The sequence below is a fragment of the Poecile atricapillus genome, chromosome 8 (genome assembly GCF_030490865.1).
Source record: "Poecile atricapillus isolate bPoeAtr1 chromosome 8, bPoeAtr1.hap1, whole genome shotgun sequence".
In the NCBI taxonomy this organism is placed as follows: Eukaryota; Metazoa; Chordata; class Aves; order Passeriformes; family Paridae; genus Poecile; species Poecile atricapillus.
In genome coordinates this window covers 22,122,461-22,135,225 of record NC_081256.1, presented here as the reverse complement: position 1 = coordinate 22,135,225, position 12,765 = coordinate 22,122,461, and the positions used below count along the sequence as shown (strand labels likewise).

Below are 12,765 nucleotides of genomic sequence, written 5' to 3'. Positions count from 1 at the left end.
CTTGACATTTTTTAGATCTGTTTCGTTTTGATGATCATTTTCTATTCACCAGCTTCTGTGTTAAGATAGTCAATTATTAAACAGGAGGTATGAAGGCAAAGTTTCTACCAGAAGGGTTTGGAGCCTTCTGTCTATAGAGGAGTCGACAGTAACTGTGTAAATATGTGGTCCCACGTATCACTGCCTGTCTGGGAGTTCTGCTAGATTAGAAGTGATGTGCTGATTTCCTTTCATGCTCCATTCAGTATAAGGATTTTTTTCCTATTCTTTTGGGAATCCTTAATGTAACATGCAGAGCAAGTCAACTGTACTTTCAAAACAGGTACTGTGCTAACACTGAAAACATGTCAAAATGAAAATGATTTTTCTTATGACAAGTATTTGATCCCACTAATCTTCAAGTGCTGGCTGTGCTGTTCTGGTTTTGTGACTGCTCCATTGCTGAGATGTTTTGAGATTTCCTGCCTAAAGTTATGCTCTTCTAAAAATACAGAATGTAAATATGAGAAGATAAGTGGGGCCAGGCACTTTCCTTCTGACAGCTTTTAACATAAATGCTGTCCTCTCCGCTCTCCCATTGTCATTTCTCAGAACTATGCACTTTGATTCTGTCAAAAGGTGTGGTAATGAGAGCAGATATAATTATGTTTCTTAAAGCTGGTGACCACAGTCCAAATTAAATGGTCTTAAAGGATGCTTTGAAAGCTTCAAATAGCAGAGAAACATTTGACTTGAAGTATCTTTACTCTTACTGAGATCCAAGTTAATGGAAAGACTATAGTTCTGAGCACAGGTTATTAGTATCAGTATTAATTTCTTTAATGTGTTTCAGTATTAATCAGAGCTTCAAAAGTTTAGGAAGAAATCCCTGTGTTTAAAAGGCACACAGGAGAGCCTGATTGTCTATATGTGTGCACTTATGTAGCTGTGTGTAACTAAGAGAAAATCCTCCACCTTCACCTTTCAGGAAGAAACTGCTGGGTGAATGTTTTTCAGATCATTTGAACATGAGTGCACATGTAAATATAGGAAATCCTATGTGCTGTTTCTGCCCTTGAGATCACGGGAGGCTGACAAGGACCAGCCCTGTGACTTAGATTGGGAAGTTCTGGCCCATGCTGGAGACAAGCCTTGACATTCAGCAATGGGAGGGTGCAGCTCTGCTTAGTTGAACCTGCTGGCACTGACTCAGAAAACACGACCTCCACCTTGCTCTCTCACTACAGAACCAGATTTCCTTTATGCTGCTTGAAATGTGGCAAGAAATGCAGTGATTCAGAGCTAGCACAAGGGCATTGAAAGGGTGATCAACAAGAGCTTTACCTCCAAACTCCCTGCAACTCTGAGAGTTTGTGAGGATGGGTGGATTTTGTGAGGACAGACAGCTGTACAAAACAAGTTTCTTCTCTCCTTTGACACTTTTCTGAAGAAATTCAGCTCTGTGAGGTAGCTGGAGTCATTTTACTGATAGTGGCTCAATCAGAAAATGGAGAAAATGAGATTTGCCTCTCATTCCTGATGTCTGTGGTTGCAGCAGTGTGAGTTTCTAGATTGTAAAACACTGCACAGGTTGCAGTGAGTTACACAGAGCTCCAAGCATGTGCCTTGAAACCAGATGACACAAAGTGCATTGGGAAGAGGGGTGGGAGAACTTATTTCATTCCAAACTCTATATGAAAATATTATGCACAATTAACTTCATTTTCTCTGCAATGTTCAATTACATGGTTACATGAAGACCAATTTTGCTCTGCTATTTGGGCTGTGAAACTGGGCCTTGAGAGAGCTGGACTGTATGCTCAGCTGTGCCATAAACAACCCCATATAGCTGCTGTAACAGCAGCCCCTGCAGTTAGCAGAATTAGTCAGGAAGAAGGTTTTTCCACAGCCAGGGTTGTCCCTAGTAAAGGAAATTGTGCAGGAATCTCAGAGAGATCTCACCTGTTGAGACTGCTCTTCTGGGATCTTCTCTCTTCAGAGAGAGAGATTTGGGGACAAGATTAGAAAATTTATTTATCCAATTGTTGTTTTTGGCTGAGAACAGAAGGCAACAATGAAATAAAAGTGAAATAATATATTTTTTATGTTATTTTGTATATAAGTCAAGAGACAGCAGATAATGCTTTTTCATAGTGTATAGGTTATTCTTGTAGGTGACCCATCCTACCTATTTGAAGCAAGATAACACAAATTTCCCCAAAAAGCAGGAAAAAAATAGAAAAAACCTTACCAGTTCACCTAAATTGGTGGTATTTTTTTTCAGCTGTGTCTTTGTATGTCTTTATATAAAGGATGCACTCACTGCATCCTGACTTGCACTTATTACAACTATGCTAGAGAGATCTTCAAGGGAAAGTGAAGATTAATGTTGATATGTTAATGGCAGTTGCAAATCTTCCTTTGGGAACTAAAAATTTGGATTTTAAAACTACAGATTTTTAGTTCTATCACATGAGCTAATATGATCAATTTTTATAAGCTTGTAGTCTTAAACAAGTTCACATCTTCTTTAAAATTAGAAGGCAATTTGATTATGAGAGCTGGGGAAAATGAATGCAGAATTTTATTTGTATGTACACAGACTAAGAAGCAATGCATTTATAAAAAGAGAATTGAATTTCATTGCAGAGATTTGGTAGTATGTTCAAGAGATTGAAATTCCATTTGTTGATTAGATTTATCCACAGAATAACTGAGGGAAGTTAGAAATTTGGGATGCTCCTCTCTGTTTATCTTTTACTCCTGAGCTGACCTCCTGGCCCAGATGCAAACAGAGCAGTTCTGTTAATGGTAGTGAATCTATCTCAATATTACTGGATTTAGCCTGTTGACTTCAGAGAACTTACTCAGAGGCTTAAAGTTAAGCATGTCCATAAGTCTTCATTAGGGTCTGGATTGCAGTCATTACCTGGAGAGAGGGAGAGAGCTGATTCATGATCTCAAAGCTCAGGTGGTGGCACAGCCATGCAATGCTGCACTCACCTCCTCCAGCAGCGTGTCACCCTGGAGTATGAGTGTCTGTAAAACAACATGAATTATTAATGCAGACACAGTGCTAAAAGCTGCGTGAACTTGTGACACAAGCACGTGAGGTGGCACTGGAGTCGTAAATGCTGATGTTAATGCCACAGAACAGCTTCCAGCTTCCATTTTTCACGTCTCTCACCCACCCATCGCTCACCTCTGGAGCTCTCCAGCTGCACTGCTCCTGCCTGAAGCCATGGGCTTCGTTTCTCTGTGCCTGCCTTGGCCAGCAGAGCCTTGGTCCCTTTGAAACTTTCTCTTTCTCCTGTCTAGTTCTGATGGGTGGGACACTCACTCCTTTATCCTGAGTGTCTGGTCCATTCCTCACTTCTACTGGGACAAAAAAAATAAGAAGTGAATAAATGTCACTCCTCTTTCCCCTCTCTAGCATATTTCTTTTTTCTACTGCCAAGAGCTAAAGTCAGAGTGTCTCAGAAATTAGGATGTGTAGAATAACTCCCAGGTTTTTGTCTCTTCCACTGAACAGCTGGAATCCCTGTCCTGGATCCAGCTGCACATGAGCTGTGTGTTCACCCCAAACCCGTGAGGATCACCCAGGATATCTCCAGGGCTGAGCCTGTCCCTGCATTTCCCCTGCCTGCTCTCCCTGGAATGCTGCAGGGCTCCATGCAAGGCACAGCACAGAACCAAAAACCCCTGGAAATGGGCTTGGGTTTGTAGGGTGACCTGTGTGGAAGGGAATGGCATTGACCAAGGGCCTGTTCTCAGGACATGTGAACATGAAGTGTCTGTGCCTCTGAGAATACAGAGAATTTCAGGCTGCATCTAAAATGGGAAGCAGAAGAGTGAAACTCTCCCTACATTCCCAGATTCTAATCTTATTTAAATTCACACATATCTAGTATGCAGTAATGAAACTCCTTCAGATTTAAGGGAAATCAAGATCCAGCCAGTGTGATTAATCTTGTGAATAAAAAGGTTTGGGATTAGATATTCTTTCTGTGTGACACTTCAGCAGTATGCTGTTATAAAAGGCACAGCAGGAGTTAGTCTTGAAGTGTCAGAATAGCTTCTTTAGTGACAAAGCATTTATACATGCAAATTTTCAAAGAAAGTTGGCAACCCTTTTGTGGGTTCAATTTGTACCTGTCACTCACTTGCAGATGCAAATTTGAGTTACTTGCAGCTCTAATTACAGAGCTTGATTGTCATCACAAATCAGGTAGTGAGATGTGAAACTACTGAGGTTTGTGCCATCATTTGTTGTTAAAACATGAATGCAAATGTTGACATCAAAAAGCAAAGTCGGCCAGGGCTTTGCCCTGCTGATAAGTATGAATATTACAAATAAGTGCAATATGGAAATAAAAGGAATTTAATGAGTGGGGGTGTGTGTGAATAACAAGGAAAGGAGTGTGTGGTGAAGTAAGGACAGTAAAAAGGGAAATAAAAAAGAAATAAAAGGATTGTTTTGTCTGTTGCAGCAAAGTATGACAAAAGGAGATATTTTCTTCATTTAAGTGTTTCTTAGACCCAGCTGCCTTTTGTACCTTCCAAATTTATCTTCTCTAAGAAATCCTAGTTCTTTTATTTTTGCTGAGATCTTTCTAATTTTCAGGTGAAAGAAGATAACTTTATAAAACTATTCATCAGAAAGCTATTGTGCTATAACTTTCTCTTCTGTCATTACATTTATATATATTCATATATAGAGAGAGTTATATTTCAATCTCAACATAGAAAAATTTGATTTTTCTTCACAGAAAATGTTGAGGTGTGAAGATCGTTAATTATAACCCTTCATTAATTTATTCTAAATTAAAAACTAGAGATAGGTACAACAGTTGTGCCTCAGCTAACATCTGCTAGACAGTGATAACTCAACACAAGGATTTTTTTCTTTTTTTTTTTAGTTGGAGAATCTGTTGCACAAAAATGATGGTAGAAACAATAAAGAATTGATTATTTTATATTTGGAAGCAAAGGTAAGGTCTAAAAAGATGTAATTCCATAGATTTTCAATGTTTAATTAAGAAGTGGGCTAATAAGGGAGAAATAGCAGTAACTGGTTGGGGGCACTTAGGTAAGTTTGAATATAAATATGTAATATCACATTCATGTTTACATTTATGCATGTATATATATATATATATATATACATTTACATTTATACATGTAAATATGTAATATCACATTCCACAGTGCTGCAACCCACTTGGTGAATTTTTCTACAAGTATAATTTCAGCAGTCAGCCTCAGTCTTGTCTCTTCCCCTTTCCATCGAGCAGACACCTTACCTCAAAGAATAATTATCTGCTATGGTGATTTCTAAATTACTGGATCCATGGAGCCTACTTAACCTAATGCAAAAGGTCTTTTTTTCTTCCCCACTTTCCTCATTACCGAAGGAGAACATTTTGGCCCCAACAATGGCTGTATACATCAGCCCTGATTTATTAAGTTTAGAGGATTTGCACTGTTGTTTTACAAAATGGTGTCAACTTGCAGCATGACTCTATTTGATGATGAATTGCTTTCCCAGGCCAAAGAGCTAATGACATCCAGAGCCCCCGTGCCTCCCACACTCCTGCGGTCCGAAAGGCCACGGATAATTTCTGCCGAATCAAGCCCATAAAGAGAGAATTTATAATCAGCTTTAATGTATTTGGGAGCTAAAGTACCTTAGTCCTTCATCAAAGGGAATGATAAAAACCAGAATTAATATGGCTGGATTTAATTATTTCTGAGTGCATAATTACTCTTTAGCTAACTGGACAGGAGGTATGTTATTTCTCTTATTTTGAGCAAAGGAAAGGCATCTGCAAGCACACAGTACTCACTATCAAGATCTAAAAATGCAGCCTGTTAGTGCCTTAGCATTGATTGCAATACAAACAGAATAAATATTTGAATAATAATTTAAATAATGCAAAAGCTATTTTTAAATTAAATGAGTATAGGCTTCGTTAGGAGTGCCTCCTGCACTCCGACTTTCTTTGGCTTTTGTAGTGAGACTGTTCCTTGCCTTTAGGAAACATAAAATGCAGTAATCACTTTTTTCCCCCCTTTTTAAAGTGACTTAGGGGTCTAATTTCCCATTAGCATTAATGAGAGTTATGGGTATGCACCAATATGAGACTAAATGAGACAAAACCTTAGAGAGCCTTTTGATAAGTAAATCATCTTTGCATCAGCACTTTAGAGGCTTTAATATCCTCTTTCCCCCCCATTAGTTATGGTACCTATTACTTTGTTGATATTTAATATTTATTACATAAACTTTAGCTAAAATCTAGGTTGGCATAGTATGGCAGCATTATCTGTTTGAAGGCTTGTGAGTTAAACATAGTAAAATCCTTTTTTTTATCATGGATGCCCATTTTTGAAAGTGAAATGCTCAAAAAGTAAGATTAATTGGGCCTTCACAAAAGGTGAAAAGAAGGTTACAGTAGAACAAAAGTGAAAAGTAACTTGGGACAAAATACTTCTGGCAATCATAGTTTGGTAAAATATTCCTTTTTGTTTCATTGGCTCATAGTCCATTATGTCTTAATATTAATATTCTTCAAATTAGTTTCTGTTGCCTGAAAAGAATAATAAAATGATGGAAGAACTTAAAAAAATTATATATTGAGTGAACAGTCAGTGCTAAAGAAATGAACCTAGTTGGGGGATACATTTAATTTACAAAATCATAAACTATCTGTAGAATGTTAATTGAAAGCTGCAGAAAATATCTAAAAACTATACACCTACTAAGGAATTTCAGTTCTGATTTATTTTTACTTAAAAAGGCAATTGCTGCTACATTTTGTAGGTTCTTGCCATTAGATTTTATTCTGTTTATCTGCTTGTGATTTCAGCGTGTTTTCCTGTGTGAGGACTCAAAACATCAATCTTTCTTTATGATCATCCAGACACAGCGAGGCTGTTAGTCAGAGTAATCAGTTATCTGGAGAATCAGAAGCAAAAGCCATTTCTTACTGATTTTAGAATGAGAGTTATTGCTGAAAGGGGTGGAATTCTAATCCAGAGCTTCTCTTAATACCACTTTCATGACTTCAGGAAGTGTCTTCAGCATCTGCAGGTGGAGCAGGCAGCACAGATCAGAGCAGCTCTGCATCCTCTCGAGGGGCTGAACCCCTCCAGGCTGCCCTGAGCACAGAGGGTCTTGAGCTGATGCTTCTTTTAGGGATTGCCCAGCAATTAAAAAAGAGAAATTAAGCCTCACAGCACCCCTGTGTGTTTAGATAAAATATAAGGAGGTTCATGCCTGCTAAACTCTGCTTTGGTTTTTTGGACTCAGGGCGTTATAGTTCCAGGAAGCAGAAAATCTCTCTGTAATAAGTGCTGTCCATCATATTTGCAGGCTGGAGTGAACTTGTGGGAGAAATAATCTCTCCTGTGTTTCCCAGGCACTGTGATGGTGCCTGGTGGCTCTGCCACGTGTCTCCACAGGGATGAGTCCTCCTGCTCGGGGGGACGTGGGGAGCAGAGCCCTTGGATTGTGAAACACATCTACTGCTATATTAAAAAAAACATGTTTAATTTATGACAGCTTAAAAATAGGTCAGCCCCTTTGCAAGAAGGAATTGTCAAGCGCTGGAAGAGGCTGCCCAGGGAAGTGTTTGAGTCACCGTCCCTGGAGGTATTTAAAAGATGTGTGAGTGTGGCTCCTGGGGACATGGCTTAGCGGCTGCCTTGGCACTGCTGGGTTACTGCCTGGGCTGGATCTTAAGGGTCTTTTCCAACCTAAACAATTCTATGATTTGAAGGAAGATGGTCTGATTTTTTTTTTTTTAAATGTTTTTCAGAGAACCTCAGAACTGTATAAACATGGAAATTATCCAGATTATTTTTAAAGCTAGCCCCAGTCACGCTTTACCATATTGTAAAATCAGAAATAGTATGAGGCCAGACATTTATATTGAGATGGTTGATGCACTTTGTAATTGAAGTTGGGATCTGGAACCATGATCTACACAAAATACCTGCCAAAGGGCAGTTATTAAAAAAAAATATCACATACATTGTCTTGGTTTCATCTAGAAAATAAATTGCCCATCTCTATGCAAGTTATTTGAAGAAATGTGTGTTGTTTGCCTTTCCAGATGCCACTTTGCCCCTTTCTGGTGACTTTTAAAATTTAAAATCTAAGAAGCTATTAAGAACATATGTGTGTGTATAAATATATATATATATATATATCCTTGCTTCTGTCTGCATCTCCATTCTTAAGTACACAGCTCTTGCCCTTCTTACATTCACTCTTCCTGTTCTCTATGCTGAAAACCCATCATAAAATTACTGTAATTCTTTTCATAGAGTTTTTATATTTCTGATTTTATTCTTTTAGAAGTAAAGTCGTTATTGTATGAAAATGTTGGGCTGAGAGATATTTGAATGTGTGTGTTTGGATCAGGGCACATTATCCAGACACCAAATATTGCAAATATCCAGGGCTTGTAGTAGGAAAAACTCGCACAATCAAGGCTTTCAGCTGAGCAGAGTGATTGTTAGAGGTGTGATTATAAAAATGCTCGTGTTTTATTTATGATGTATAATTCTAGTGTTCTGTATTTAGAATGAGTTAAAAACTATACTCCTGACTGATGCAGGAATTAAGGTATTGAGCTTTGGTTTTCAATAATATGGTCCAGTTCCTACATTCACAGTTAAAGTCTCATGGTACTTCATGGTTGTTTTTTTTTGTTTCTTAAATCCATGCAACTGGTAAAAACATTTTATGATTTTTTTTTTTAAAACTGCATCACTCAAATACATGGTATTTTGCCTATAAATGACAAGTTCAATGCTGAATGACTAAAATCCTGTAAAATAACAGAGAGCTTTTTAAATACAAATGTTTTAATACTCCACAGTGCTTAGATTTAATGCATGTCTCTTGCCTACATTTACTGCAAATATCAACACATACTGTTCATCTCTTTTTTGTTGTTGTTTTTGTCTATTGCTATTTTATGCATGAGGAAGTTCTTGTTTTCTACTCTGTGCTTGGCTGGCTTTTTCTTTTTTTGTTACTTAGCCCTGTGTTCGTACTGATTGCTTTTTCGCATGCAAATTACAGAATGTCATGGAAATGAGAGAGCTCTGAAAAAAAAGGAAAGATAATGCTGAGTTCCAACTGTCTTTTGTTTGTGCGTAAGTGTGTAAAATATATGACATGGAAATATTATCAGAGTGGCCTTTGACTTTCCTTCTGGTGTATATTTTTATTACTCAGTAAAGGAATGGGCATTTTTCCCATTGGAAAATATGATAACTCTATAAATACTAATATTGTTAATAACACAGGTGCTGGGCATAAAGGAATTTTCTGTCATCCTCCTTTTATGGAGATAAGGAATTATGAACCCAGATGCCTTGCCCAAGCTAAAATTTCAATTCAATGCAATTTTTTTTACATGAAACTCTGGCCCCGTTGAAATCAATGGCAAAAGTCATTGTCTTCAGTTGGTCTGGGATTTCACTCTTGTTTCTGGTTTACATATGGATTTTCATGTTTCCTTACAAATATCTCAGCAGGTAGTCAAAGGTTTCAAAGGTATCTACAGCTCTATTTTAAAGAGAATGTGATGAATGTGTCAAAAACCCCCAAAAATTAAACCCGTGTTTATCTTTATATAAAGCATGAGCTTAAATGGTTGAATTTAGAAATGTGAATTAGCATTTGACAGAAAATATTGTTTTAACCAATTGTCAAGACTTTTATTAACCACCTTATTGCATCAAATGCAAGAGGTAATTTGGCAGTTCTTGTCTCCACTATTCCTAATAACAGCAACAGGAAAAAACCAATTAAATGAAGTGGATAAATACAGTCCATGGTGGGGTATGCTTTTAGTAAACAAGTTTTGATTCTTCATTTAAAAACAATAAAGCACTGGGCACTCTCTGATTCTTGTGCTAGATGTTTCTAATAGTCATACCCCCTAGGGAAGGTTTTGCTGTAATATTTGAAAAACTTAATGAAAAATGGGTTGTTATAAACTAAAATTTCCCTCCCTGCAAATGTTTTTCTTGAAACGTCCGTGGGAATTTAATATTCACTGTTTTTTTCCTCAGTCTTGTATATTCTTGAATTGTCTTTTTTCCTCCATTTTCTCCGTTCTTAATCCTAGGTCCCCTTACAAAGAAACAGACAGATGATTTAGGTGATAATGAAGGTGCTGAAGATGAAGGTATTTTTTGCCGCCAAACTGATTTGCATGACAAGGATCCCTGAAAATCTTTTTTCTCCCCTCTTTTTTTGACTTCTTGTCTTCTTTTGAAGAGTTTTTTTGTTTTTTTAATTCCCATTTTTGATGTGTTTTGTCTTCTTGCTTGTTGTTATACATATATATTTTTAATTTTTTAAAAGAAAGAATGTTGTTAAGTTCTACGTTTTGCTACAAAACAGTAACAATATTTAAAAAGGAGGGTTTTTGTTTTCTTGAAATGGACTTTTGATATGTTGCATCCCACCTTTTGACTGAATTTTGTCCATACTATTTAAACTAACACTCTTTTAAAGTTTCTCTGTACACCTTTTTGCATGTTTTCTAACCCTATGTATTTCACCAAGTACAAAGATGTTTCTTTTTTTTTCACTGACTGATCTCAGTTTGATAAACATAGAAAATGTTGTGTTTAAAAAAGGAAAAATTCAGAAAATTCCTTAAAAGTGTCTCTTAAGCAACTGAATTCCCCCAAATGCCAACCCCTCTGCATTTATGCTGCAAGGAAAAAATATAAATAAATTAAAGGCTACCCCACCTCCCTCCAGAAGGGAGGCAGCATTGCCAGCTGGTGAAGCTCTGTGGAGCTAAACTAAAACTAAAAGAACCCGATGTCTTCTGTTTTCTGCAAGCATACAAAGATGCTGATCTGCTTGAGCTGACCCTTAGAAAACCCTATTACCAAGTAAAATCAAAAGTTTGAAATGTCAAGCATATTATTCTGTTCATAAATTATGTCTGTTGATCATGAAGCTATGCAGATTTGATATTTTTTCAGGGCTATGAAAATGGTAACAAGGGGCTCTCTTCCTGAGCAGTCTCATCCCTTCAAGTAGATGTGCTTCAGAGTTCTGAATCTTAAACACACACTTTGGATGGTTTATGGTCAATGAGTAAAACAAATTACCATATGGGAGAGGTAGAGTTGCTGCTTGCTGCTCTCTTAATATTTGGGGTGTCAGGGGGATGTTGGCCAGATACTAAATGAAATTTATAGGCTGAAAGGCTCTTAATTAAAAAGTTTTTCATCACACAGAACATCAACTACTTAACTTAAACAGAAACACACAGTCTTTTTAGAGAAGATTAAGGAAGGAAAATTTGAGCATTCAACTTCTTACCCAGTAACTGAAGACAGATTTGGTCACAATTTTATGATTGATTTATGATCCTTTACTGGATCTGTATGTTAAAGCATACAAATGAAAGCCCACCAGCTGGGCCAAAATTTGCAAGGTTTGATGATTTTGATAAATTGAAAATCTCCTTTGAAAGCTCTCCTGTGGTGGCTTAAGCCAGCAGGCAGCTAAACAGCACTGAGCCAGTCACTCACTCCCCCCTGGGGGAGAGAACTGGGGAAGGAAATATAAAAGTAAAATTATTAATTGAGATAAAGACAGTTTAATATGACATAAATGAAATGAAATAATAGGAATAATCGTGATAAAAAAATGAGGATATGCCAAACATGTGGTGCACAGAGGAATTGCTCATGGCCCCTGGCTGATGCTCAGCAGCTCCTGAGTGGTGACCCCCAGCCAGCTTCCCCCAGGTCACATGCAGAGCACGATGCCACAGGATATGGAATATCTGGAATATCCCTTTGGCCTGTTGGGCTCAGCTGTCCTGGCTCTGTCCCCTCCTAACCTTGCCTTGCTGTGAGCAACAACTTCAAACTCAGCGTGTTATCAACATTATTCTCACCCTAAGCGCACAAATTAACTCTATCCCAGCTGAAATCAGGCCACACTATTCAGAGCTAATTATGACAATTGAGATTCTCCTATTTTTATGAAGTCAGGACATTTTTGCAAGAGTCCATGATAGAATATTGCAAGGGATATTCTTATGAAATCACAAAGATCTGCAATAGTGAATTAGCCATTACAAAAATTACTCTGTCTTGTTTGAACAAACAAGAAACCACTTGAAATTTGGGCTATTCACCCAGTGGGCCTTAGTAGCTCTCCTAAATTCCTGCATAATTGCCAAGACAGATGCTAATGACATCGGATTTGTTGAGTCCTTCTCTGCTTAGGCAGACTTCAAAGAGCCTCCTCAGTTTACTGAAATTCAGCAGAGAGTGGTTGCTGTCAGAAAGTGCTTTAGTAGGTAGGCTCAGAGGAGAGGAGGGATCTCAGTCTGCTGAGAACAAGTGTCCATGTCAGGGAAAACCTGTCTCCCTCTCTGACAATTGCAGGAGAGAGAATAAGGACTGTAAGAACACTGCAGTCAAACTAGGGGGGAAGAAGAACATTTACAACACTAATAAATCTCTGTAATTTATAGGACTGGGATTAATTTTCTCTGGCATACAAGTGACAGTTTTGTTCTCCTTTCCATGCCAATAGAAGAGTGCAGGCAGTAATTAGACTTTTACTGCTTCCGAGAGGCACAGAGAGACAGGGAAAATTTAAATTTTTATGATCACTAGACACTCAAGACTGCTGGGTTTTCAGCTGGGTTGATAGAAGCCCTGTCTGCTGAGACCCTGCATTTCCCAGGGGAGGAGCAGGATCAGAAGTCCTGCATTTTTGTGAAC

The 12,765-nt window shown here is 37.8% G+C and overlaps 1 protein-coding gene across 1 annotated transcript in view; it reads left to right on the top strand.

Annotated features, from left to right (window-relative positions):
* Window positions 1–12,765, top strand: part of NLGN1 (neuroligin 1) — a 305,713-nt gene that overhangs the window by 97,572 nt on the left and 195,376 nt on the right. Inside the window, exon 3 of the mRNA XM_058843989.1 lies at window positions 10,128–10,187. Within this exon, the coding sequence (XP_058699972.1) occupies window positions 10,128–10,187 (60 nt within the window). The remainder of the gene's footprint in view (window positions 1–10,127; window positions 10,188–12,765) is intronic.